The sequence below is a fragment of the Stigmatopora argus genome, chromosome 23 (genome assembly GCF_051989625.1).
Source record: "Stigmatopora argus isolate UIUO_Sarg chromosome 23, RoL_Sarg_1.0, whole genome shotgun sequence".
Classification (NCBI taxonomy): domain Eukaryota; kingdom Metazoa; phylum Chordata; class Actinopteri; order Syngnathiformes; family Syngnathidae; genus Stigmatopora; species Stigmatopora argus.
Window position 1 is genome coordinate 6,206,569 of NC_135409.1, and position 20,591 is coordinate 6,227,159.

Genomic DNA, 20,591 nt, shown 5'->3' on the forward strand with positions numbered 1-20,591 from the left:
AAAGATCATTTGAACATGACACAACATTTAAATGAACAATTTATTAATCAATTCAAACATGAATTAGGAAAAACTAGAAAAGCAATGAGATATCACAGAGAAGAAAAGTCAAGGCAGGCAAGTCCAAACATGTCCAACGTCCTTGGCACGCAGTTCACGACCACCTGACATGATCAGGAGTTACGTACAATACTTCCCCCCCACACACACACACACAGCAAAGTTACACTATTTGTGAATTTTAAGGGGATACTCTAACACTGTTTCAACATACATTGAAAGTAAACATTGTCTATCCAGTGTTGGATTCTCATAGTCAGGGAATTTCCCCCTTCCACAGATCTTCACATACATCATGACATACACTTGTCTCCTGACATGGATGACTCAATCTTCCTCTTACAGATTTAAAAAAAAAAAGGACACAATGCTATTTATTTGCTTGATGTTTTAATCACTGTGTTCTACTCAGATGGGGCGGATATCTGCCACTGACGAAATATAGCAAACACCCTTTTAGATCGATCAGGCGGGTCCTGGGAGGACAAGACAGAAGAGAAGATTTGATAAGCCGCCAAGTCATTTTGACACAATCCAAATATTTGACTTGCCTGTGTTGTAGCGCTGGGTACGGTGTTTGTGGTTTTTGCGAGCATGAGGAGGTCAAGGACAGCTTTCCAGCCTTGCTGATGAGACGCTGGCATGGCGTCTGGAAGGCGCGTGGCCTGTGGATCCACATTCTCCTTTCCAACAGCCACCCAGGGACACCAGTCTCTGTGCTGAGCCAGGGGCTCGAACGCACTCTTGTGCACCACCTCGTCCTAAAAAAAAAAAGAAAAGCGAATGAGTCCATCCGTGATTGCAGTTTGGGGACCTTGAAGTACAGTGGTACCTCGTCATACGACCGCTCGTCATAAGACATTCTCGTCTTACGACGGACATTTCGATCGAATAATTCGCCCGAGATACGATCAAAATTTCGTGATGCATCTTTTTTTGCATCTCTTTCGTGTATAAAATATATCTACGAGCACTGGGTGGACTTTGCATTTCCACAACCGCTTTTCCCCCCACATTGGTCTACATTTACATACAAAGTAAACAACGGGGGTTGGAACAAATTCATTTGTTTTCAATTCATTTCAATGGGAAACGTCCGCTCGAGTTACGAGAAGCTCGTCATACGATCCCAGTCTCGGAACGGATTACGATCGTATGTCGAGGTACCACTGTATAGAGGGGGAAAAGAGAAAGCCACTTACTGCTAATGAAAGGCACAAACGTTTGGAAGGGAGCGACAGACTTTCACCCTGCCCTCGGCTTCGAGGGGCAGCCCTCTTGCCCCTCACTGAGGGACTCGCCGACTCTTCCACGGGGCTCGGCGAGTCTCGACTCCGGGCTCGCAAAGCGACGAGAGCGCCCTCGCCCTGCGGTTAAGAGGTTAAGAAAGAGTTGATAGCTTGCAGGTTACGTTTTTGAAGTGAAATGAAAATTTGCCTGTTCAAAGCGGCCGGAGTCCTGGCTTCTTAGCTTCATGCGACTCGGAGTGCTAGGAGGTGTGGGTGAAGGAGGAGTGGACTGTTCCCCCTGGCTGCCTTCTGCAGGGAGCGGCGAGGCGCTCGGAGGTTCCATCCCGACATCTGCGTCACCTCCCTGGCCAAGCATTTGGTGGAAATTCCACATGCCCACTTTGCGCATACAGCAGGAGCAGTAGAGGATGGGCAACGTTGCGTTATACACGCCCGGGCTGAGCAAAAAAAAAAAAAAAAAAACGTTAGAATCTATTCTAGCCAGATAAGGTAACCCAAAAGTAAAACTCACTTTGAAGCCCAGCCACAGAGAGAAACAATGCATGCAGCCACCTGGACCGCAAAAGGCTCGGAGGACGTGATTCCCTTTTTTTTTTCTTCGTCCTCTATTAGCTGCAGGATAGCACTTATAACGTCCTCAGTCAAAGACTGCAAACAAACAGAAGACAGGGAGCGTCAAATATTTGTAGTTGTATTCATCTTGGGGTCGTCCCTGCTTTCTTCACCATTGATTTCAGCAGCTCAGGTTTCATAGACGGAAGTTGTTGTCCAAGCCTACACGCGCTCTGATAACGCTCGATCAAAGCGGCCAAAAGTTCGGAAGGCTCCTCGGCGGTCACAATCCACAACCGCTCTGAAACGTGTGATATTTGTCATTTTTTTCAAATATAAAAATAAAATGTTCCTACCTGGACAAGGAAAATCTGGCCAGGGACAAAACCTCTCATGTTTGGTCTGAAGTTGCGCAGACAACTCGGCTATGCGGGATTCATCTAATCACAGGAGAGAAGAGGGTCAGACTCAGAAAAAAAATCAAAATGAAAGCACGCAGCTGGCTCCTGAATCGTTGATCTTACATTTTTCAAAGTCTAACGTGAGTTGTAGCGATGCACAGAGGAAAGCCTGGCAGCTGGAACACTTGAGCGTGTCGTGGGCGATGTTGATCCAGCCGTATCGAGCACACAAGAGGGGCGAGAGCGTGTGGGGTTTCGCCGCCCATTTCAAGCAGTGTTTATGCTAAGGAAAACTTACTTCTACATGGATGACTGACAGATTGCATGCCACTTTAATATTAGGAAGAAGGAGGGAAAAAAGGATATAGAGTAAGATTGTACTCTTGTAAAGAAGGCCTCTTTGTTAGTTGCTTCACAAGGTGATGATGGAGTGTTGATTGGGACTTCTTTTGAGTCTCCTTGTCCACTAAAATTACAAAAATAGACATCGTTTCAATCGTGTGCAATCATTTTTGCCAGTGTTTCTCATTTGGCAGGCTCCACCCACACAAACGTAACGGTGTGGCTAGTAGAGATAACTTGGAAATGTGCATTAAATAACTCACGCAAGACACTCTAAGATGCATGCACAAACCAATGAGCCTGACAGCAACAAAAATCTGCAATCTCGCTTTCCTGAGGAAGCCATCCCCACGACTCTCCATGTTACACACTTCAAAATGCCATGCTCACAGTTAGCAAGATAGATTAGCATAAATGAGTCGTAAAACGCAGATTAATGTTTTTTTAACGTACTTGTTGACACCCGTATCGGCTGCTGAGACCCCCTCATTGAGAAGCTCGCGGATTTTCTCCGGCGAGGTGAGGGAAGATTTGTTTTCATTCGCGTTGCTGAGCCGATCCCCACGGCTGTTACCCACAGTCGCCATGTTGGGCGCTCTTTTCTTCTCTTAGTTCAACGTCGCGTCCAAGACATTTTAGACGCATTACTGCCCCCTAGCAGCAATTCTCGACCATCAGGCCAGGAGCATTTGGACACGCAATGTAATCTATCAAACCTGGGGATTCAAATATAAGAAAAAACACACAATTGAAGGTGAAAATTTATTTTCAAATTTACTTTCAACATTAAGAAAATATTATTCAACGAAAGAAAGCCGTTTTTAAATTGAGAGTGATGAGCGGCATGTTAATTAAGATACTGTACTGCTGCTGTGCGTACATGTGCAAGTTGCTATTTTTAATACAGTAGAGAAACTCACATTTCAGTGGGAACTGTGTTGTTGTTCTCCCTTTTTTGCCAGTGCATCAAAATCTGGAGTTAGTGCATCGTCTATCGGGGAAACGAGGGTATTGCAGGGGAAAGGGAAATGAATGAGGTCATTGATTTTTACTATAATTTGGACAACGTCGGCGGGCCGGATTAAAAAGCAAAACGGGCCGGATTAAAAAGCAAAACGGGCCGTATATGGCCCGCGGGCCGTACTTTGCCCACACTATATTAGTAACTACGCTGCACTGCTATCATTACCCATCAAGTCTCGCGGGCACTTGAGTAGCAGCCGTTTTTGGTCAGTGTGATGCTATGAGCGAGGCCTCGCTCAATCTGGAAAAAAAATGACGGACAACCAATGCGATCGCCGTCAAGACCAGTTGAATAAATTCGAGAAGCTGGCCAGCAGGCCGTTGTCAGGTGGGCAGACGTCAGGCGATCGGTCAACAACATTAGCATGCATGCTAACGATGGCTACTATAACACTGCAGAGCGCCCCGAAGCTAATTTAACGCTCCCACATTCACTAGCAGAGAATACGTTTTATTTTTTAACACCCCAAATACACACATGACATCAACTCTGCAGTGAATTTCTTGTCATTGTTAAGCTAATTAATGGAGCAAGTTGGTGTCAGTTCACTGCTCGACACTATAGTATTAGATGTGTAAACATCTAATAGTGTAAAAAAAAAACCAGTATCCTCCCCGATCATACTGCAGTTGTATTTCATCAATGTGTACGTACATGTCATTTCTCTTTAGGTCAACGTACACCCTTCGCCCGCAGTGGCCATCGCTGCGTTGCCGACAACACCAACCTCTATGTTTTTGGGGGCTACAACCCAGATTACGACGAGTCGGGTGGCTCCGAGAACGAAGACTACCCGCTATTCCGAGAGCTGTGGAAGTACCACTTTGCCACGGGCCGATGGCAGCAAATTCAAACGGAGGGCTTTATGCCCACGGAGCTTGCCTCCATGTCAGGTGACACTAAACCCAGTGGCGGTCCATGCATTTTCTCGTAGCGCCTTCAACGGGTAAAATCCACTTCCTAACAGCATTTAATGATTAAATACAAATACTGGAGCTTTTCAGACATTACAACCGTGCCGGGGGGGGGGGGGGGGGGTGATTTCCTCGGGAAAAGACAGTGATGGACGTTAATGGCGAAATGGCAAAAATTGCACTAAAATGTGATGAAATCCACTTCCTAGGAGCATTTCGTGATTAAATACAAACACTGGAGCTTAAATACAAACACTGGAGCTCTTCAGATATCAGAACTTGGCCCTCAATTGAAATATTATTTAGGAATATAGCCTGACGTATCCCTACGCCTGCGACAAGGCAATGACGTATCCCTACGCCTGCGACAATACATTGTGGTGTTGCCAACTCAAAATCTGATTGGTTAAAGCAACAGTCTCATTGACGCTTGTTCAATGCAGCAGAGCCTGCAGAACTGATTGTGAAGGCCTTGAGGCAGATTTCTGAACCTGGCAACAAATAATGGCTGAAATGTGATTGGTTAAATGCTTCAATATGAAAACACATCTGGAAGCAGTGCAACCAGGGGGGGAAAGCAATGAAAGGAAGCTAACAGACCATTTGGAATTATTTAATAAGTGTTGATGGACAAAATATAATATATGATTCAGATATTTCTCAGGCCAGCAGAGAAGGCCTTGAAGGCCCTGACGGCCCGCCATTGACAAAACCAGAAAAAAGGGCAATGATTTTTTTGATGTGCTTTAAACGTTAATCCGCATTTCCTCACTGCAGCCGTGTTGCATGGTAACAATTTGCTGGTGTTTGGCGGCACCGGGATCCCCTTTGGCCAGAACAACGGGAACGACGTTCATGTATGCAACGTCAAATACAAGCGCTGGTCACTCCTCAATTGTCGCGGGAAGAAGCCCAATAGAATCTACGGTCAGGTACTTCCATTATTATTAGCACGCTACAAGCAAGGTCAAGGAATTTAACAGGTTGTTATCCCTTTTTCAAGGCGATGGTCATCATAAATGGCTTTCTCTACGTGTTCGGGGGGACAACGGGGTACCTATACAGCACAGACCTGCACAGGCTGGACCTGACCACCAGGGAGTGGATCCACCTAAAGCCTAACAACCCTCCAGATGACCTACCCGAGGAACGGTATGTTATCAAAATAACCATTCAAAGTCAACCAAGATATACCGTATTTTCACGACTATTCGGCGCATCGTATTTTTAGCCGCAGTGTCAATAACGAGTGCTATTTCTGTATTTGACACACACAAAGGACGCACCGTTTTTATAGACGCAGCCAGGCATGGCAAAACATACACCAGCTTAAACATACACGCTACACCCACACGCTAAAAACACGTTTTTAAAAAGGCAACGGAAGCAAAACTGAGTTCGGTTGTACTTTATTTAGCCATTTTACAATGTACTCATGTCATCATCACCCAAAAATCCATCAAAATCCTCATTTTCTGTGTCCGAATTGAACAACGCTGAGTTTAATACGTTTATCCAGGCGGCCACAATCCATTCGCAAATAGTAGCTAGCTGGTAGCTATCGACTGATTTATTTTATTTTATCGTGATAACAATTTTAGTATTGGTCCATCTATAAAGCGCACTGGATTATAAGGCGCCCTGTCTATTTTGGAGAAAATTTAAGACTTATGTGCGCCTTATAGTCGTGAAAATACGGTAAGTTTTGTCAGGATTGTATAACAGTTGACATGCTTTCACAGATACAGACATGGAATAGCACAGGACGGACAGAGGATCTACATTTTGGGTGGAGGGACCATGTGGACATCTTACCCTCTGGACAAGGTACTCCAAATAAAAAAAAACCCATTCAAATTCAATTGAGCTGTTGAGCAAAATACATCATTTTGTTGCATATAACAGATTCACGCGTACAACCTGGAGACTAATTCCTGGGAGGAGATTGCCACAAAACCTCATGACAAAATAGGTTTGTCCTACTCATTTAACTGTACATATTCTGCATTTTTACAAGCGTGTTATTCCAACAGGGTTTCCCGCTCCCAGGAGATGTCACAGTTGTGTTCAAATACGAAACGGTACGCAAAAAAAAGCAAAATGTTGCTATCAGGTTGAACCAAGTGATAATTTCACTATCTTCTAGATCACATGTGTCGAAGTGGCGGCCCGGGGGCCAAATCTGGCCTGCCGCATCATTTTGTGTGGCCCGGCAAAGTAAATCATGAGTACCGAATTTCTGTTTTAGGATCAAATTCAAATGAAGAGAATAGATGTAAATTAAATTTCCTGATTTTCCCCCTTTTAAATCAATAATTGCAATATTTTAATCCATTTTTTCTGTGTTTTTAGTTCAAAAATCATTTTGTAAAATCTAAAAATATATTTAAAAAAAAGCTAAAATAAACATTGTTTTAGGTCTATAAAAAACTGAATATTCAGGGCTTTTAATCCAGTTATTTTAATCCATTTATTAAAAAAATATATCTAAATATTATATCTAAAATGGTCCATGTTCAAAAACATTTTGTAAAATCTAAAAATATAAAAAAAGCTAAAATAAACATTGTTTTAGATCTATAAAAAATGAATAATCAGGGATTTTAATCCATTTATTTAAAAAAAATCTAAAAATATTATATCTAAAATGGTCCGGCCCACATGAAATCAAGTTGACGTCAAAGCGGCCCGCGAACCAACCCGAGTCTGACACCCTTGTTCTAGATGTATTTATTTGTGGCGGCTACACCGGCGAGTTGATATTGGCTGACCTGTGGAAGATCAATCTGCACACGTTGCAGTGGAGCAGGCTGCCCGCCATGATGCCCGAGCCCGCCTACTTTCACTGCGCTGCTGTTACGCCGGTGGGTTCCACGCTCCTCTGCTCGGCCATTTTAAAACAGAGAAAAGGAGAACTTCTGAACACGTGACAAATCTATGCTTTTCGTCCTCTGCGGCAGACGGGCTGCATGTACATCCACGGCGGTGTGGTGAACATCCACGAGAAGAAGAGGACCGGATCTCTTTTCAAGATCTGGCTAGCCGTGCCCAGCCTGCTGGAGAGGTCCTGGGAGAGGCTCCACCAGGCCTTCCCTCACATGGCCTATCTATCCACCATTCAGCTGCTCAACCTGGGGCTCACGCAGGAACTCATCGAGCGCTTGAAATGAGCGACAAGTCAAAGGAGTCTTTCCTGCTCTGCCAAAAACGATGGGATCTTTTTTTTTTGCACTGTGGCATGCTGAAAATATGGATTTTTTTCTTCTTCTTTGCCATTCTGGAGTTGACATGTTGCCCAATTTTGCTTCTCATCTCATCATCATCAGCAGTGGGAAATATTTTTCCGTGCCAAATAATGGTTTGCTTCTCAAATTCAAATCGTTGTACCTGCCATTTTCTAAAAACTTGTTTGCAAAGGATGGAGCATGTATATTTACTAGAAGAACTCCACACCGTCCTGCGACCATTTTTATCTTTTAAAGTGGCGTGCTTTTCTTTTACCGTACTCATGTTTAACAGACTTCAAAATTCAGTAATGCATCGGGCAAATGGTTAGTAAGTGCAATTTGCAGCCTACTTGATACGTATGAACTTTTAAAAAAAAGTCATGTCACTGTGAATTTGGTGCTCTATCAGATTCCATTTGAAATGTTATTATCTGAATAAAGTTTAAACTCTGACGCTAAATTTCAGAAGAGGTCCTGGCTAATTTTGCACCCTGGGTGATCAACCCACACCCTCAAAGTACAGTGGTACCTTGATATACGATCTTAATCCGTTCCGGGACTGAGATCGTATGTTGAGCTTTTCGTAACTCGAGCGAACGTTTCCCATTGAAATGAACTAAAAACAAATTAATTCGTTCCAACCCTCTGAAAAAACACCAAAAACAGGATATTGGATTGGATTTTTTTTATTTCTCCTAATTCGCTATCTATTAACAAAGTAACACATAACTAGTGGTTTAATATTACTAAAATGTGTTTAATAGAAGTAAAATTAGACGCATTTCGCGGAGGGTAGAGACAGAGACATACAAGGAAGCAGGGGGTGTTCGGGGGGACTTTATCCACGTCAACAACGCACTCATAAACGAACAAACAAATTTAAATTAACTTGGATTAATATATACAGACAGTCAAACACGTTTAATGTAACTACACAAAACTGAATTCTAATTTTGTTTTCATTTTTTTTCACTTCGTTCTGGGTGAGTTAGTTGTTTGCCACGCCTCCACCCTCACGTTCGCTATCGATGGGCTTGTTTGCTGTTGTATTCCCTTCAAAATATTCCCAAAATGATGCACACAAATGTGCTCACAATAGGATAACGCACGACCACTTGCCAACGAGAAGTAGTCTTGAATGAGCGATCGCGGGAGCTAACAGGCTAAGGAAGGAATAACAGCCTACCCACGTATTGATTGTGGGTAAATACGTTTTATTCTCAGAAAGGGTGCCATTGGCTATCGGTGTTGTGTGCACGAGTATACTTCATTACCCAGAAAGCCCTCTTTTTGCCGGCGCATGCACGTTGTGCGTTTCCTGGTCGAAACTCATCTGAATAAATCGTTCAGTGCTCGTAGATATCTGTCATACACGAAAGAGATGCGGCAAAAAAAGACTGCGCGACAATGATAAACAGCCTCATGTCATGGCCACCTGGCTTGGTCGCATCTCGAAATTTTGATCGTATCTCGGGCGAATTATTCGATCAAAATTTTCATCGTACCTCGAGCATGTCGTAGGTAGAGCTGATCGTAGGTCGAGGTACCACTACAAACAAGAATATATTATTTATGTTTATTGAATACACGCTTATCTACTAAGATGACTCCTTTCATATAATTGAAGCGAAACATTTTCACCCAATGGGAGCATAGCAACACAAACACCTCTATAAAATGCACAAACAGAATATTTAAAATAATGACCAATCTTAATTATTTAACTGCAGTGCCTTGAAATATATTCAAAGGGCCGAACAAATATTAAGCAAGAATTAAGAGTTATAAACTGAATTTATTGATCACATTTTCCAAAGAATCCAAACTAACAATAAATAGCAAAAAAAACATTTAAATGCAGAGGCTACATGGGGAACTTTTTTAGACTTGGATACTTCCATAGTATTAAATAGGACTTTTTTTTTTAAATTTTGGATTAGCAGGCAAATTAACAAGAACGTGGGGAAGGAGCAAAGAAGTACAAAGCCAAAAGAATGAGGTAGACCACCACCAGGGCAGTGCCTACAAACAAAAGATGTTTTAACAATCCTGCAGAACAAAAATATACACCATATTTTCACGACTATAAGGCGCACTGCATTATAAGGCGCACCCTCAATGAATGACACTTCTTTTTTTAAATTCCATATATAAAGCACACTGGATTACCCTGAAAGTAGTCACATTAGCCATCCATGAAGATATAGAATTAAACAAGCCTCGATAAGACTGTTGCTTTAACCAATCAGATTTCGAGTTGGCAACACCACAATGCCTTCTCGCAGGCGTAGGGATACGTCATCGCTTTCACCAACTATGATTGGCTAGTGATTAGCCAGAGCTACCAAACTGTATCTGGAGCGAGCTGCACAAGCAAATATATTGTTGTGTTGATTTAAAGCCATTTTCAAGATGGACTTTTCAAGGGAAAACAAGCTATATAAAGCACACTGGATTATAAGGCGCCCTGTCTATTTTGGAGAAAATTTAAGACTTTTAAGTGCGCCTTATAGTCGTGAAAATACGGTATATATATTTGAGAAAAGACAAACTTACCCTGAAAGTAGTCACATTTGCCATCCATGAAGATATAGTTGACTAGAATGACACTGAAGATGCTTGCCCAGAGATGGATGTCACTGAACAGTAGCACAAAACCTACATCCTGGCCATAAAATAGACAAGCACAATATTATTAATTAAAACAGTTTTTCTATCGTTCATCACTCGAGATCATTGACTTACGTAGAAGGCATTGAACAGGATGAGTAGAGGGATTTGAATCATGCACACCTGCACTGCAATACAGCTTCCCACTTCCAGACTGATATGCCCCACAAAAAATGTTCAAATATGAACCGTATTTAGGAAGCCGTAACGTGACGGTTGAAATACCTCAAACTGATGTTATTCTGCAGCGCAAACTGGATCCCGTTGACAATCTCGGGGAGTTCGGGCACCATCGCTAAAACGGTCACGCCAATGAAGTACTGTAGAAAGCACGATGGTGGTTATGAGATGGAATTGACTAAAGCAGGGGTCAGGAACCTTTTTGACACAGAGAGCCATAAACCATTCCTATTTTCAAATTTTATTTCTTTAAGAGCCATACTCAGAATTTTAATGTAAAAATGTGACTTTTTTGGGGTCATTTTACCACTTTTAAAGTACTAAATGAATTATTTTGACAGCACTGTCGTGCAGTTGCTAACCAATGAAAATATGCATGCAGAAAAGTCTAATAAAAATATAATTAAAAAAAAAAAGATGATTAAAGTTAGAGGTACTGTCAGCGCCATAGTGCCGACGTGACGCTCCTATTGGTGCATTCGGGACTCGACTCTGTCACCAGCGGTTTAAAAACATATTTTACCTCACAGCATACCTGTCAACCTTTTCCGATAACTGCCCTTATAAATGATTATTGATTCCCCTTACAAACCCCCCAAAAACCTTACAAACACCGTACGGTGTTTGTAAGGTTTTTTGGGGGGTTTGTAAGGGGAATCAATAATCATTTATAAGGGCAGTTATCGGCAGAGGTTGACAGGTATGTCACAGGTTAGCGAAGAGCCACATGCACCCATCGGAAGAGCCACATATGGCTCCCGAGCCATAGGTTCCCTACCCCTGGACTAAAGATTGAGAGAAAAGTTGTTCTTGAAAACACCTGAGAGATGGAGGAGTTGGTCAGCATGGGTTCAATGTTGTTTGTGCTCAGGTCAGCGCAGCAGGCCATCAGCACGGTGGCCGTAATTAGCACGGCGAGCGCCCTCCACCGCGACCAGTGGACCACGTGGTGACCTGTTTAACACCTGGTTGTTGTAAACTGAATTTGTCATATTTGGAATTTGCCTACTTCACTCTCACGTTCTAAAATACAAACAAATGTTGTTTTAAGAGTCCTCAACCAGCCTAGCGTGCATGTTTTTGGGGATGTGCGAGGAAACCGGAGTACCTGAAGAAAAGCCACGCGTGATCCGGGTGGAACATGCAAACTCCACACTTGGAAAGTCGGAACCCACCGGGGATTGAACCCTCAATCTCAAAACTGTGAGGCCCATTTCGTAGTTTTTTATAGATCTAAAACAATGTTTATTTTATATTTTTTTATATTTTTTTTTGATTTTACAAAAGGATTTTTGAACTAAAAACTGAAAAAATTGATTAAAAAATTACAATTATTGATTTAAAAGTGGGAAAATCAGGAAATTTAATATACATCTATACTCTTCATTTTAATTTGATCCTAAAAGAGAAAGTCACAATTTACTTTCCCCGGCCACATAAAATGATGCGGCGGGCCAGATTTGGCCCCCGGGCCGCCACTTTGACACATGCTCTATAACATGTTTTTTTTGTGACCCATGTGGAAATAAATGGGCAACATGCACGACGCACCTGTGGCAAAGTGGAGTGGCGAGACAACGCTGGCGTTAATGCATGAGTTGCCAGCGGGGAGCGGACCGGCGTCGCCGGCATGGGCGGGGCCGACGGTTGTGCCGCATTCGTGGACAGCGTACTGACCGTGGGCATGGCCATCTTGGCCATCGCTGATGTGGATATCGTAGATGTGCGAGTGGGTTTTTAAGGTAAAGACCAGGCCGATGAGGTAGGCGGCGGGCAGCAGCACGGAAATGGTGTACACCAGAGGCCTGGAATCAATCGTGGTGAGCCATCACAGACTTTTTCCAAAAAAATGGAGCTTGTGGTGGACTTACTCGATATGCATAATAATCAACTGGGGGTCCATTTTACTCTGCAAAAAAGAAGAAAGAGGAAATGTAGCAATTTTCCAGAGGAATTCATGATCGATATTACCATGTCGTAGTGGCAGTTGCACACAAAGGGCAAACTGGCATTCCCTGGAACGTTGGAGCAGGTCTCGCATACGAGACTGCCAAAGGCCTTGGAGAAGAGGGTGGGTGCAAAAACACCTGTGGAAGAAAAACAAACGGATTTTGCTCTTCACAGAAAGTCGAAAAATTGAAGTCATATCTGGCGATAAGCTTCACTCCCAAGAATACACTTTTAAACCATTGTTGTGATATTGGGAAATGACTTTACTACCGTATTATGCCGTTTAATCAAGGCCTTCTCTGCTGGCCTAAGAAATATCTGAATCATATATTATATTTTGTCCATGAATACTTATTAAATAATTCCAAATTGTCTGTTAGCTTCCTTTCATTGCCTTTCCCCCTGGTTGCACTGCTTCCAGATGTGTGTTTTCATATTGAAGCATTTAACCAATCACATTTCAGCCATTATTTGTTGCCAGGGTCAGAAATCTGCCTCAAGGCCTTCACAATCAGTTCTGCAGGCTCTGCTGCATTAAACAAGCGTCGATAAGACTGTTGCTTTAACCAATCAGATTTCAAGTTGGCAACACCACAATGCCTTGTCGCAGGCGGAGGGATATGTCATCGCTTTCACCAACTATGATTAGCTAGTAATTAGCCAGAGCTACCAAAGTGTATCTGGAGCTCGCGAGCTGCACAAGCAAATATATTGTTGTGTTGATTTAAAGCCATTTTCAAGACGGACTATAATATTTAGATTTTTTTAATATTGGATTATAAGAACTGGATCAAAATCCCTAAATATTCCGTTTTTTATAGATCTAAAACAATGTTTATTTTAGCTTTTTTTTAAATATATTTTTAGATTTTTGAATTACAAACAGAAAACATTGATTAAAAAATTACAATTATTGATTTAATAGGGGGAAAATCAGGAAATGTAATATACATCTATACTCTTCATTTGAATTTGATCCTGAAACAGAAAGTTGGCAGTCATGATTTACTTTCCCGGGCCACACAAAATGATGCGGCGGGCCAGATTTGGCCCCCGGGCCGCCACTTTGACACATGCTATGTACCAAATGGCCATATTCCTCCCATACCTCCAATGGAAATGAAGAGCAAAGCTGAGCTGACTCCAGCCGAGCGGCTGTTAAACCGCTGTTCCCGGTGTTTAAGCCCGCCGATAATCATGCAGATGCCCTGTGTTGGTCACATCATAAGTTTATTCCTAAAACTTTAAGACGGCTTCGGATCCAGTTAGGATGCTTACGGGTATAAAGAGGATGCATCCCAGCAGGGTGCCAGTGAGGGCGGCCTTGACCACCTCCTCGTAGCATTTCGAGGCGGCGCGGTGGCCCTGCAGGAGCGCCGTGATATAGAAGGTCATCTCGGTGATGGAGCCGAACGTGGCGTTCACCACCGCACCCACGGCAAAGTTGCTCTGAGCGGAAATGCTGCGAGAAGACGCCATTTCGGTGACTCATCATTTGCGATGGCATAAATCAGAGGTGAAGGACAAAATCTACCTGGCGATGCCCATGCCGATATAATAGGACAGCGGGATGATAGAGCTGATGGCCATGGCAAACTTGGTCTGCGAACTGAAGTATTTGTGATCCTGGTCGGCGTAGCCGATAACCAACGCCACGACGACCAGGGGTAGAAGATCTGCGAGCGAGCGTAGTTGCAAGGAGGATAAAAAAAGGCAGGGGCTCCTTAGCCGATAACCGGTCAAATAGCCTAGATGGCTATTTAGGCGGTAAGAATTCGGTGTGGGGTAAATAGTAAGAAACTACGGCTAAATTTCAATTCCCAAAATGGATTGACTTTGCCTATAGCTGTTTCTACTCACACTACTAACAATTATAGGTGTTACTTTCATGTAGACTAATTGCTTCTACACAAATGAAGGTGTTAATGACTATTATTTAGGCAGTGGCTCCGTAGCCGTAGTTTCTTACTATTTAACCCCACACAGAATTCTTACCGGCTAAATAGCCATATGGGACCACATAGGCTATTTGACCGGTTACCGGCTAAGGAGCCACTGCCAAAAAAAAAAGGATGACGGAAAAATTGTTCGGGGCTTTTTTAAAAGGATACTCAGCGCAAAGATGTTGATCCCCCGTACGCTGTACTTGTAGTAATACAAGTTGACGGCACGGTAGCAGCACAGGACGACTCTGGCTTCGGACCGGAGCGTCTGAAAAACACGATGTGATTAGGACGAGCGTCTCCCAATTGTTTTTTTATTACCTTGTCCGGCGCGTGTATGTGCACGTCTTCGGGCGCCAGGAGGAGGATGGCGAGCGTGCGGGCGTTCATCTTGGAAACGGGGATGGTGAACACCAGCAGCCAGGAGATGACGCAAGCCAAAGCGTGCGCTACCGCTAGGACGGGATAGGCGAGAAGCAGCCATGCCATGGTACTCAAGCGACACTGCGTTCATTCAAATTAGGGATCAAGTTATTGAATTTTTTTTTAGATTTGGCGCCATCAAAACAACGGCAAAATGTTTGAGGTCCGTCAGTCGGCTGGCTCCTCCCTCACCCAGAGTTTTGAGCCGGTCCTGATCGGGAATTCCGGCAAAGGCAACTCGACAGGTAACGGGGAAGACATGAGAAGAGGGCCCGAGTCATTTTCCATGACCACGTCCTTGCTCTCCTCGGCGTCTCGCTCTTCGGGGATGACCTCGCACCTCCGGGACTTGGTTGGAGATTTTTGGGTGAAGTCAGCACCCTGGGATGAACAAATTTAAGATAATTTGAATCGTGTGATCACACGAGGAAATGACCGGGGAAATCCAATAATTTTACCTTCTGCACTGACTTCCCAAAGGGCCAAATAAAGTACCAGGCCAACTTTAAACATAGTTTTCCTAAAACAACAGACATGATTAGGGGTCTTGACAAACATTTTGAGAGATACAGAGTAGACCACAGGTGTCAAAGTGGCGGCCCGCGGGCCAAATTTGGCCCGTCGCATCATTTTGTGTGGCTCGGGAAAGTAAATCATGAGTGGTGACTTTCTGTTTTAGGATCAAATTAAAATGATAGATATAGATGTATATTAAATATCCTGATTTTCCTCCTTTTAAATCGATAATTGCTATTTTTTTAATCTATATTTTCTTTGTTTTTAGTTCAAAAATAATTTTGTAATATCTAAAAATATAGAAAAAATATTTTCTGTTTTTCACTTTAATATGGCACATAATGATTAAAAGAGATTTTTCCTTACTAAGGAAAAAGGCATTGTTTTAGATCATAAATGTCAAAGTGGCGGCTCCGGGGCCAAATCTGGACCGCCGCATCATTTTGTGTGGCCCAAGAAAGTAAATCATGAGTGGCGACTTTCTGTTTTAGGATCAAATTAAAATGAAGAGTATAGATGTATATTAAATTACCTGATTTTCCCCCTTTTAAATCAATAATTGTAATTTTTTACTCAATTTTTTCAGTTTTTAGTTCCAAAATCATTTTGTAAAATCTGAAAACATATTTTAAAAAAAAGCTAAAATAAACATTGTTTTAGATCTATAAAAAACTGACTATTCCGGGCTTTTAATCCATTTATTTAAAAAAATCTAAATATTATATCTAAAATGGTCCGGCCTACGTGAAATCAAGTTGACGTTAAAGCGGCCCGCGAACCAACCCGAGTCTGACACCCTTGGAGTAGACGATACCGACCATACGGGACGCCAACGATGGTCAGGAACATCACAGGACAAATGAGGACGTAGGTTAAAGACAGCCACCATCCAAATAAAAGCACATAAACAATGTTCCCCAATGTCACCGTGGAGCCTGAAAGACAACCAAATTTGAAGCCAATCTGTCCTATCAGCACGTAGACAATGAATTCAAAAGGTACCTCCTTGGGGCTTGACCACGCTCAGGTCCGAGTACAACTCTTTGACCACATCCGAACGGTCTTCCATAAGCCTCTCGGTCACATTGCCTTTCCATTTTCGGAAGCCAAACTACAAAAAAAAACAAAAAAACAAAATGTCACTTTAAAAAAAAACAAGTTAACATAGGTGTTACTAACCTTGTAGTTGTTGGCCTCCCTGTGCGCCTCCACTTCATTCTCAGCTCTGATGGTGGTTTTGGAGGTGCTTTCATGCCAGCCTTCCTCACCGTAGCGCAACGACGCCGAGCGTTCCCAGTTGCTGCGTGCTCCCGCGCAGCCTGCCATCAAAATAGATTTGACGGCGTTTGTCGAAATAACATTAGATTTTCAAGGGGTGCGTGTCACCTCTGTGCACGGCTAGGAAACACTTGGGCGTGTAGTGGCAGAAATGATTGGACGACGACTCGGGCGTGGGGGGCTCGACGGCGGCGATCTCCGGGTGATGCGGGCCGGCGCAGAGTCGATCGGCTTGGGACTGGAGCCGTGGAAAGCGGCGATTTGGTTCCGGATCGTGGCCGTCTGGATGGATGGAAATGGTTTAGGCAGTGGCGGGCCATCATGGCCTTCAAGGCCTTCTCTGCTGGCCTAAGAAATATCTGAATCATATATTATATTTTGGCCATCAATACTTATTAAATAATTCCAAATTGTCTGTTAGCTTCCTTTCATTGCTTTCCCCTCTGGTTGCACTGCTTCCAGATGTGTGTTTTCATATTGAACCAATCACATTTCAGCCATTATTTGTTGCAAAGGTCAGAAATCTGCCTCAAGGCCTTCACAATCAGTTTGGTGGGCTCTGCTGCATTAAACAAGCGTCGATAAGACTGTTGCTTTAACCAATCAGATTTCGAGTTGGCAACACCACAATACCTTGTCACAGGCGTAGGGATACGTCACCAACTATGATTGGCTAGTGATTTGCCATAACTACCAAACTCTATTTGGAGCGAGCTGCACAAGCAAATATATTGTTGTGTTGATTTAAAGTTATTTTCAAGACGGACTATGCCAGAAATACGACAGGACAGGCTCGACTTTAGCTCAGCATTAGCTTTGATGGCGATAGAAAAGAAGGAAGAAAGAAAGGAGGATGGATATTGTGTACAGTTAAAAAGGATTTTTGGTGAGTAAAATATGGCTATATTCCTAAATAATATTTCAATTGTGGGCCAAGTTCTGATATCTGAAAAGCTCCGGTGTTTGTATTTAATCACTAAATGCTGCTAGGAAGTGGATTTTACCCCATTTTAATGCAATTTTTGCCATTTCGCCATTGACGTCCATCGCTTTTTTTCCTGGGAAAATCACCCCTGGCCCGGTTGTAATGTCTGAAAAGCTCCAGTATTTGTATTTAATCATTAAATGCTGCTAGGAAGTGGATTTTACCCGTTGAAGGCGCTACGAGAAAATGCACGGACCGCCACTGGTTAGGGTTAGGGTTAGGGTCAAAAAGGGGGCGTGGCGCTCCCATCCAAGTTGCTGTGACTAACAATAACCTCCTGAGAGTCATGCATGTCACACCCACACACATATTACGATGATCACATTATCACTGCATTGCTCCAAACACGTGCAACGAATAATTTGTGTCAATTCATAACAGTTGCGAATGAAGACATTTTCACTCTTAAAGTCAATTGTTCATGAATAGCTTTACAAGTTAATTACAAATCTAACTTTTGGCAGGTGCCCACGCTTTCATTGTTCTATTCAAACCCGTAAGTAAGTGATCACTCGTATACATTTCAAGATGAGCAGATAAATGCTTTTATGTTATATTTTATTTGAAATCACCGCGTGCCACTCTAAATCCAAATAACCATCAAAAACGATCAACCACATGACTAGAAGCACCAAAAAATGGGCAACTACGGTCAAATTGTGGAACTCGTATGGTAGCTTGAAGGACAAAATCATATTAAATTACATTTTAATGGGAAAATTAAAGCATTTTTTAAACAGGAGATGAAATTTAAACCAGCAAAAGTGCTGTTTTCATCACAAGGGAGCTACAAGGTCATATAATAATAAAATACTGGCTGAATGATAACAAAATAAACTCCAAACAAGTCTAAAAAAAGAAAGACATTTTCGCTACTTGTCCATCACGTTCAAAATTGTTATTATTAATAACAATTAGTTATTTTTTAAACCAAAACAAACAAAAGCTGTGTTGATTTGGCCCACAGGTGCATTTTATTACAGAAACGGGCAGAATCATGAGGTTGTCAATCAAACGTCAATCAAACAGTAGAATTGTTGTTGTTGTTTAAAAATAAATGAATAAAAAACACGATAAACGCACTTGTGACATTCTAACAAAAAAGGTGAAAGATAAAGAAAAAAGAATTAAAATGAAAATCTCACCCGTGGACTCCAGTGTGGATCTTCTTCTCACGTTCTCCCGTTCGCCTGCTGTTGTGAAAGACACAATCGAGGATTTTGTCAGGGACATATCTTTGTCACCCGTCCTTTAAAAATGTATTTAATCTTTTTCTTTTTCTTTTTTCGTCCGTCGTGCTGTTTTGAAGCACAAAACGCTGGTGATCGCCTAAGAAAGAAATACCAAAACAAGGACGGGGAAGAGGAGGATGAAGGGGAGGCGTTAAATGCCCAACCAAGTGTCTATAACAGGGGTAGGGAACCTATGGCTCGGGAGCCATATGTGGCTCTTCCCATGGGGGCATATGGCTCTCCACTAACCTGTGAGGTAAAATATGGAAATTATTAGTGAGAAAACTGAGTCCCGAACGCACTAACAAGAGCGTCACTGCGGCGTCGACACTACCTGTACTTTAATCATAATTTAGTTTTTTATTACTCTTCTGCATGCATGACATCATTGATACTGATTTATTAGCCACAGCATAACAATGTTGTCAAAAGAATTCAGAGACTTTTTGTACGTTAAAAGTGATGAAATGACAAAAAAATAAAATATCTGATTTCCCCCTTTTAAATCAATAATTGAATTTTTTAAATCCATTTTTTTGTGTTTTTAGTTCAAAAATCACTTGTAAAATCTAAAAATAAATATATAAAAATATTTTCGGTTTTCCATTATAATATTGAATATAATTTCCCTAAAAAATTGTTTCCATTTGAAATGAAAAACAAATGATTATTAGATGTTTTCCCTTACTAAGAAAAAAAGTTGAAATAAACAGTTTTATATATAAATATATATATATATATATATATAAACTGAATATTTAGGGTGTTTTGATCCAGTTCTTATAATCAAATTAAAAAAAAATCTAAATACATATAGTAGAAGTATAGAAGAGTAAATATAGAAGAGTATAGATGTATATTAAATTTCCTGATTTTCCCCCTTTTAAATCAATAATTGTAATTTTTTAATCCATTTTTTCTGCGTTTTAAGTTCAAAAATCATTTTGTAAAATCTAAAAATATATTTAAAAAAAAGCTAAAATAATCAGTTTCAGATCTATAAAAAAACTGAATATTCAGGGCTTTTAATCCATTTATATAAAAAAATCTAAATATTATATCTAAAATGAACCAACCCGAGTCTGACACCCCTGCCCTATAGAAATTGCGTTGGATTACATTTATTGACATGTAAAAACAGGTACAAGGTCATAGAAATTGACTGAAAAGCTGTGAGGCAACATGGACAAAAATAACTGCCATCAAACACAAAAAAACAGAGCTTGATGATTTTTAAAGGCTAGGAAATATCAGTAAAATCTTTCTTCATATATTGGAGAGTTGGGAGGGACTGACATAAACTAGCAGACTAATATAAATACTTCTCTAAATATCCCAACTAATAATGTCGTGCAATAGTTTAAAAAAAAGAGTGAACTTGTATATCCCCACAAAAAAACCCTCATCCCTTTTATACTTTTGAAACTAAAACTATTTGAGGTAAAAATCTGTACAAATAATACACTTGGCATGACATCTATGAACAACTTATATACACAAAAACAAATACAAAGTGGAAGATGAAATGCAATGAAATGTATATATTCAAATAATATAGGGATGGAAAATGAGACATTGCTACTTGTGTAACTTGGTGTGCTTTAAATAAAACTATATGACAAAAAGTGTATTGTTTCCTTCCAT

General features: G+C 41.6%; 3 protein-coding genes across 6 annotated transcripts; 1 reads left to right on the plus strand and 2 right to left on the minus strand.

Annotated features, from left to right (window-relative positions):
* Positions 1-343: 343 nt before the first annotated feature.
* Positions 344-4,480, minus strand: zc3hc1 (zinc finger, C3HC-type containing 1). Its single transcript, XM_077594289.1, has 11 exons — positions 4,284-4,480; positions 3,059-3,321; positions 2,632-2,729; positions 2,387-2,539; positions 2,219-2,302; positions 2,036-2,163; positions 1,822-1,958; positions 1,498-1,747; positions 1,263-1,427; positions 612-821; positions 344-536 (listed from the first exon to the last, which is right to left on the minus strand). Exons 2-11 carry the CDS (start codon positions 3,190-3,192, stop codon positions 465-467), a joined length of 1,431 nt encoding a protein of 476 aa, XP_077450415.1. The 5' UTR covers positions 3,193-3,321; positions 4,284-4,480; the 3' UTR covers positions 344-464.
* Positions 3,769-8,230, plus strand: klhdc10 (kelch domain containing 10). Of its 3 annotated transcripts, none has more exons than XM_077594290.1 (9): positions 3,770-3,956; positions 4,301-4,522; positions 5,321-5,475; positions 5,547-5,695; positions 6,286-6,370; positions 6,449-6,515; positions 6,577-6,624; positions 7,268-7,407; positions 7,504-8,230. In XM_077594290.1, exons 1-9 carry the CDS (start codon positions 3,881-3,883, stop codon positions 7,711-7,713), a joined length of 1,152 nt encoding a protein of 383 aa, XP_077450416.1. In that variant the 5' UTR covers positions 3,770-3,880; the 3' UTR covers positions 7,714-8,230. The 3 variants fall into 3 exon arrangements, with proteins under 3 accessions (XP_077450417.1, XP_077450416.1, XP_077450418.1); XM_077594292.1 differs by having other exon boundaries at positions 3,788-3,956; positions 5,321-5,470; XM_077594291.1 differs by lacking the exon at positions 6,577-6,624 and having other exon boundaries at positions 3,769-3,956.
* Positions 8,231-9,653: 1,423 nt separating this feature from the next.
* Positions 9,654-19,099, minus strand: cax1 (cation/H+ exchanger protein 1). Of its 2 annotated transcripts, none has more exons than XM_077593992.1 (20): positions 18,861-19,099; positions 16,839-17,012; positions 16,632-16,771; positions 16,455-16,563; positions 16,271-16,387; positions 15,395-15,456; positions 15,129-15,317; positions 14,835-15,017; positions 14,682-14,781; positions 14,105-14,246; positions 13,849-14,032; positions 13,679-13,778; positions 12,592-12,707; positions 12,492-12,529; positions 12,298-12,425; positions 11,441-11,574; positions 10,666-10,760; positions 10,516-10,594; positions 10,327-10,435; positions 9,654-9,792 (listed from the first exon to the last, which is right to left on the minus strand). In XM_077593992.1, exons 1-20 carry the CDS (start codon positions 18,946-18,948, stop codon positions 9,719-9,721), a joined length of 2,361 nt encoding a protein of 786 aa, XP_077450118.1. In that variant the 5' UTR covers positions 18,949-19,099; the 3' UTR covers positions 9,654-9,718. The 2 variants fall into 2 exon arrangements, with proteins under 2 accessions (XP_077450118.1, XP_077450117.1); XM_077593991.1 differs by having other exon boundaries at positions 12,172-12,425.
* Between the last annotated feature and the right edge of the window lie 1,492 nt (positions 19,100-20,591).

Coding starts and splice junctions, on each gene's coding strand:
- cax1 (XM_077593991.1), bottom strand. CDS start 18,948: ATGTCCCTGACAAAATCCTCGATTGTGTCTTTCACAACAGCAGGCGAA. Junction 10,436..10,515: donor TCCTGTTCAATGCCTTCTAC/GTAAGTCAATGA, acceptor TTTTATGGCCAG/GATGTAGGTTTTGTGCTACT. Junction 9,793..10,326: donor CAAATGTGACTACTTTCAGG/GTAAGTTTGTCT, acceptor TTTTGTTTGTAG/GCACTGCCCTGGTGGTGGTC.
- klhdc10 (XM_077594290.1), top strand. CDS start 3,881: ATGACGGACAACCAATGCGATCGCCGTCAAGACCAGTTGAATAAATTC. Junction 3,957..4,300: donor GGCCAGCAGGCCGTTGTCAG/GTGGGCAGACGT, acceptor ATTTCTCTTTAG/GTCAACGTACACCCTTCGCC. Junction 7,408..7,503: donor ACTGCGCTGCTGTTACGCCG/GTGGGTTCCACG, acceptor CCTCTGCGGCAG/ACGGGCTGCATGTACATCCA.
- zc3hc1 (XM_077594289.1), bottom strand. CDS start 3,192: ATGGCGACTGTGGGTAACAGCCGTGGGGATCGGCTCAGCAACGCGAAT. Junction 2,303..2,386: donor CACGTTAGACTTTGAAAAAT/GTAAGATCAACG, acceptor TCCTGTGATTAG/ATGAATCCCGCATAGCCGAG. Junction 1,959..2,035: donor CTGAGCTGCTGAAATCAATG/GTGAAGAAAGCA, acceptor GTTTGTTTGCAG/TCTTTGACTGAGGACGTTAT.